This window comes from Platalea leucorodia, assembly GCF_965183815.1.
Source record: "Platalea leucorodia genome assembly, contig: HAP1_HAP1_SCAFFOLD_342, whole genome shotgun sequence".
NCBI classification, from domain to species: Eukaryota; Metazoa; Chordata; class Aves; order Pelecaniformes; family Threskiornithidae; genus Platalea; species Platalea leucorodia.
In genome coordinates this window covers 14,318-20,563 of record NW_028121236.1, presented here as the reverse complement: position 1 = coordinate 20,563, position 6,246 = coordinate 14,318, and the positions used below count along the sequence as shown (strand labels likewise).

At 51.2% G+C, this 6,246-nt stretch overlaps 1 protein-coding gene across 1 annotated transcript; it reads right to left on the bottom strand.

Moving 5' to 3' along the window:
- Window positions 1-4,668: 4,668 nt before the first annotated feature.
- Window positions 4,669-5,622, bottom strand: LOC309604093 (olfactory receptor 14C36-like; the record flags this gene model as incomplete). The annotated part of the gene is made up of 1 exon (XM_082339010.1): window positions 4,669-5,622. Exon 1 carries the CDS (start codon window positions 5,455-5,457, stop codon window positions 4,669-4,671), a length of 789 nt encoding a protein of 262 aa, XP_082195136.1. The 5' UTR covers window positions 5,458-5,622.
- Between the last annotated feature and the right edge of the window lie 624 nt (window positions 5,623-6,246).

Here is a 6,246-nt window from a genome sequence, read left to right as displayed (position 1 = left end):
CTGCCTGACAACCTGAGAAATTTTTACACGCGCTTAAAACTATGAGCATGACCTCATCAGCTGAAACGGTTGAATACTTTTAATAAAAAGTCAGTGTTTTCCCATGAGATCAAACTGAGGGGTTTTCAGGATGTACATTAATCGCAAGAGGAGAACTGTTGACCTTCCACTATATTTGCATTTTCAGTACTCTCTCTCTTAGGCCGTGCATTTCATCTCCCTCATCTCTCACCTATTTCCACTTGTCCTAACTGAACTGACCATGTCTGAAGTCACCTTTCCAGCAGCCTATCCGCACATAAACACTTGCAATTGCTCTCTAGATTTCCCTTCCCTTTACTCTTGGATCAGTCATATACCTCTCAACAATCCAGTAGCTGCTTTGAGCATCAGGGAGTTAAAAGCTTGCCTATCTTTCAGCAGTCTGTCTAATTCTGTCTTTAGCCAACACTTTAATTGTGTTTATTTTATCATTTTCTTTCTGTGTAAAACATTTCTTGCACGGTTATCCCTTGTAGAAGGTGAACCTCATTGGTGGCAGCTTGTACTTGGCATACAGTTGAGTGTGTTATACTGTAATGGTGAATCTTATCAGTTTTATTTTGTTTGTTCAAAAATCAGAAAAGTCCCTCTTTGCCTTTGTGCAGCCAGGTCTCTAAGGAAAGCAGGCGGGGGCTGCTGCAAAGGAGCTGTAACATCCAGCTGCAGACTGCAGAGGAGAAGTCTGCTGTAAGGATATAAGTGCCAGGTGGCTGATGAGAGACATGAGAGGGCTGGGGAGGTGAGGAGCAAGTTGTCCATGCTGTGTCAGACCTCAAGGGACAGCTTCTCCTGCCAGTCCAGACCTCCGGAGGAGACACCCTGCAGCAATATCAATCAGAGAATGCTGTTATCGCCTCTTCTCTACACTGAAAAGTAATAAACTACACCCTTTAAAATAAAAATTCATTTTTATTGGAAGTTCTTTGAAGTCTTTCTCCACAACTACACTAGGAAAACCTCTCTAATAAACTGTACAAGAGTAGAGGAAAATTACAGGAACAGATATAGCTTGTTAGGGCTTGCTTTATTTTAAAAAGCCCTGTGGTGTATTTGGTGCCAAGTCCTTGAACCTCAGGCACTGAGAGGAGATTGCACAAACCTCTCCAAGAGTCAGCATCAAAAGCAAAACCCAAAGTACCTTCAAGTATTCATAAGCCCCACTGAGGGCCATTACTGGCAAAGCCTCCCCAGGGACTTGTTAGAGCAGAGAACTGGAGGCCATGATTGCAGGCAGGCAAAGGGAATGTGCAGGCAGCTCAGATGCTGAGAAAACCCTGCCTTTGTTTTATGAAGCAGCAAGGCCAAGCTCTGACCCCCAGCCCCAGGGAAGGCAGGTCCTGTCCCTCACGCATTGCTCAGGGCTCTTCCTGGGGCAGTGGGATGTGGGGGGGTGATGCTGAGTGCAGGACAAGGCTATGACAGCTCCCAGCCTTACTGGGGGTGTGCAAGGAGGCAATGAGGACCCCCACTGCCTTAGGACAACATGTCTTCTCATAGGCCTTGGTGACAGAGACGATTGCTATAGCCAGGGGGACAAAGCCTTGGGTTCTCTTGGCGACCTCCAGCCTTGCCACCACTCTTTGCCATCTCCACCACAGCTTGTCCTACGCTGTCCCACAGCTGCTTCTTTTGCCCCGCAGGCTGCAGACACCCATCTCGCTTCCTCACCTTGCTCTCACCCTGCCATTTCCATACATTCACTGACGGCTGTCAACCCTCACACTCTGTTCCTTCAAACACAAGGAGATGGACTGACCACATACTCCTTCTGGAGGACTTCATGTACCACAGTGCTATTCTTTCAGTGACATTTCTTCTTTCATGTCCAGTCTCCACCATCCAAGCTGCACTGTGTGACACTGTTTCTCTCTCCTGCTGTTTTTCACAACCATCCAGGAAGCAACCCTTCAAGCAGGCACCCCAACCCATCAGCCTTCTTGCAGCCCTTCATCTGACCAGACAGAAGTAACCTCACCATGATCTTCCAAGGCTGAGAGCCTTTCTGCTTCTTGGATAGACATCACCAAGCTGCGTGCCTGCTGCTGTCCCATCCTGTACTCAGGCAGAAGAGACAGGACAGCCAAAATAGAAGCCCCTTTCCTGGAGTGAGCCTAGGTCCTTCAGCAGAGGGGGTCTCACAGACAGTGTGCCAACCAGGTGCCTTCTGCTGGCCTGTCAGAGACACCGGCAGAGGTGAGTTTAGAAGCACATATCCCAGCCATGAGTCAAGGGCTGACCTATCGGCTGTTTCAGGAAGAAGTGACCTCACAGTGCCTTTCCCAGACACATTCCTGCTGTTGGCCTCTCACCTCCAGAGGCAGAAGTGACCTCACAGCCCCCTTCACAGCCATTGGCTTCTAGTGGATTATGAGTTCCTGAGACACAAGTGACCACAGGATACTGTACCCAGCCATCACTCTCTTTGTGGCCCAGTATGTGAGCAGATACAAGTAAGCTTGTTTCACCAAATTTATCTAATAGATTTCCTACCAATGGTTTGAGTGGAGAAACGTTCTTCAGAGGAACTGCTGTATTTATATTGGTGCATTTTATGCCTCTACTTCTGCCTCTCTGTTTTTCCTTCTTCTTCTGTCTCTTCTGTCTTCAAAAAGCTCTCCAAGGAAAACATTCATTGAATCCTAGAATAACTCAGCTTGGAAGAGACCCCTGAACAGCACCTTGTCCAGCTATCCTGCTCAAGGCAGGGTGAACAAGATGAGGTCGTGGAACGGGTCTGGCCAGTTTGGCATCATCCACAAAGGAGCTGAAAAGGCACTCTGGCACATTATCCAGGCAGTTAATGAAGACAGTCAACAGTGTCGGCCCCACTGCTTGCACTGAGGGATGCCACTAGGAAGTGTCCACCAGCAGGACTCTACCACTGCTGACATTTGGGCTGGATCCACCAGCCAGCTCCCCACCCACTACATCACCCACTTCTTCAATCCAGGTATCACCTATCTGGCTATAAAGAGATTATGGGAAACAGTGTCAAAACCCTTGCTAAGGTCCAGGACCAAAACATCCCCTTCTTTCCACTACCCACACAGGTTCAGCAATTCCTTTCTTGTCCTACAAGTACCTGGAAATGGCTGCAGCAGTATTTGGCCCATCCCCTTCGCAGGGACTGAGGTGACGTTGACCAGCCTGTAATTCTCCCAGTCCTCCTTCTTGCGTTTCTTGAAGAAAGGTTTGATATCTGCCTTTTCCAGGGACCTCAGAACCTCTCTGATGCCTCTGACACCTTTGAGGGCACAACCCGGAAAGGGTAGCGTGAGCAGACAGGAGCATTTGCAATGAGCCTGTCCGAGGCGTGGGAGATGAACCTCCCTGGGCCAGTGGGGTTTGTTCATGGAGTCACACACAGGGTTCTGTCGGGCGTCCACATCTGAGCTGGCCTCGTGGACTCCTTATGCACCCAGGGGTGTTCAGAGACACAGTCTTTCCCTCTTACGCACAGAGGCAGGGCACTGCAGCAGGCATAGGGACTCCGTGGCCTCCTGTTGCCACTGCCAGAGCCTGGGAGGCACCTCAGCCCTGCGGTGTATCGCCCTGCTCTGCATTCATCTGAGATGCCCCTTGTCATGAGGAATGGACACAGGGAGCGCAGTTCAAGGAAGCACATCCCACTGCTGCCTTCAGGCAGTTTCCCATGGGACGTTGCTCCCATCGAGAAGTGAACTTGAGGCGCTGTCTGTCCCACAGGCCTCCATGGAACCCCCAAGGAATAGCGGATAGCATTTGTGCTCACTCAGGACCATCTCACCTCACATACGTGATGTGTATGCTTACATCTCCTCTGTACAACACAAACATGGACTTCTGACCTAGTCATTCGGTGACCTTCCATGGAGGGGCAAAGAACCTCTCCGACCTGGAGTGAGAGGCCAGTGCTGGGAATGGTGGTTGTGAGGGGCTGGTCTGTGGCCATTGCCCTGGGGCACCTTGCCCAGGGTGTCAGGCAAACAAGGTCACAGCCCAGATCCTGCTCTGCTGCTCCAAGTCTCTCGCAGGAGGCCTGGCTGTGCAAGGGACACTGCTGTGTGCCCCAGCCCTGCACACTCACACACTTTAGATGTTCACTGGTGTTTTCGTTAATGGGGCACTATCTAGACCTTGTTCTTGACAGCGACTTTGGAAGAATACCTAAGCCTTCATGCACTGCCCTGAGGAGGTCACCCTTCTTTATGGAAATGCTGTTATGGAGGCCAGCTCCGTCACGGAAGTGCCCATTGCCTGTCCCTGCCTGCGGTCACAGGACGACCACACAGCACGACTGTGACCAAGCTGCCAGAGCACTCAGGGCTGACAAGGGATCAGAAGGAGAGTGTGGAAGTGGCAAGAGAACAGCCCTGGAAGACCAAGTGTTGGTGCTCACTGGCAGTGCTGCCATGACGGGACTCTTTTCCTCTCCACCCGTGCATACAGGAACTGTCCCTGCAGCTCCAAAAAGGCCTTGGAGGAAAGATATCAGGAAAAAAAAAGTCACTCAATGGCCCTTTATTTTGTTTAAACACACAGAGAGAACAGCTCCTCATTTACACAGCCACTCAATCAGAAAAGCAAAGCAACCAGTGAATTAGAAAGGGGATGACAACATTATCATGATTAAACTGTGACCAGCTGCTAGGCAGAAGATGATGGGAAGTTTATTGCTCCAGAAAAACATCCAGTTGTTACTTTCCACACTGTATCCTTGAGCTGCTGGTTCCTCATGCTGTAGATGAGGGGGTTCACTGCTGGAGGCACCACCGAATACAGCACTGCCACCACCAGATCCAGGGACGGGGAGGAGATGGAGTGGGGCTTCAGGTAGGCAAACATGCCACTGCTGATAAACAGGGTGACCACAGCCAGGTGAGGGAGGCACGTGGAAAAAGCTTTGTGCCGTCCCTGCTGTGATGGGATCCTCAGCACGGCCCTGAAGATCTGCACATAGGACAGCACAATGAAAACAAAACATCCCAAAAAAAGAAAACCACTAAATACAATAAGTCCAATCTCCCTGAGGTAGGAGTGTGAGCAGGAGAGCTTGAGGATCTGGGGGATTTCACAGAAGAACTGGTCCACAGCATTGCCTTGGCAGAGGGGGAGTGAAAATGTACTGGCAGTGTGCAGGAGAGAATTGAAGAACCCAGTGCCCCAGGCAGCTGCTGCCATTCTAAGACAAACTCTGCTGCCCAGGAGGGTCCTGTAGTGCAGGGGTTTGCAGATGGCCACGTAGCGGTCATAGGCCATGATGGTGAGAATGTAATACTCTGCTCCTACCAAGAAGACAAACAGAAAGAGCTGGGCAGCACATCCTGCATAGGAGATGGCCCTGGTGTCCCAGAGGGAATTGGCCATGGCTTTGGGGAGAGTGGTGGAGATGGAGCCCAGGTCAAGGAGGGAGAGGTTGAGGAGGAAGAAGTACATGGGGGTATGGAGTTGGTGGTCGCAGGCTACAGCAGCGATGATGAGGCCGTTGCCCAGGAGGGCAGCCAGGTAGATGGCCAGGAAGAGCCAGAAGTGCAAGAGCTGCAGCTCCCGTGTGTCTGCGAATGCCAGGAGGAAGAACTGGATGATGGAGCTGCTGTTGAACATTTGCTGTCTATGGGCATGGGCACTGTCCAAGAAGGAAAAAAACAGTGACAAGTTAAGGGAGATTTCTCCGAGCAAAGTCAAAACAATATCTCATACACCCTCGCCCTGCTACATGCAGACACCCTTTTCCTTTTCTAGCAGACCTTCCTTCAGCTCTGTGGCTGGAGCCCTGGTTGGTGCTGGCTGAATGTGCCATGAGGAGCAGGGCCTCTGCCCGCTGGCTGCCGAGGGGTCAGCCCTGCTCTGCAGCAGTGGGTTCATGGGAAGAGTGGGGGCAGGGGCCAGTCCTGGTGTTCGACCTTCTCTCATGAAACTGCTCCTAGTGCAGAAGGGGCTGTCAGCTTCTGCACTCCCAGTGATAAGGAACTGAGGTGGCAGAAGGCAGTCTGAGAGGTTGGGGTTTTTTACAGCTCCTCCTCCCCTCGTACCCTGGGGAGTGTTCTTGGATGTCAGAAAGCCTCAGCATTTGTGCTGCACTCAGGGAGAACAGAGGGAGTCCTGCGAGGCAGGAGGAGTGCCTGTGGCTTAGTGCAGAGTGAGGAGAGCCATTCTTTTTATCCGTCTTGTTCCCAGCTTCTCTGGGCTTGCACCTTTCTGAGCTGGAGGGTGATCACACTCCCA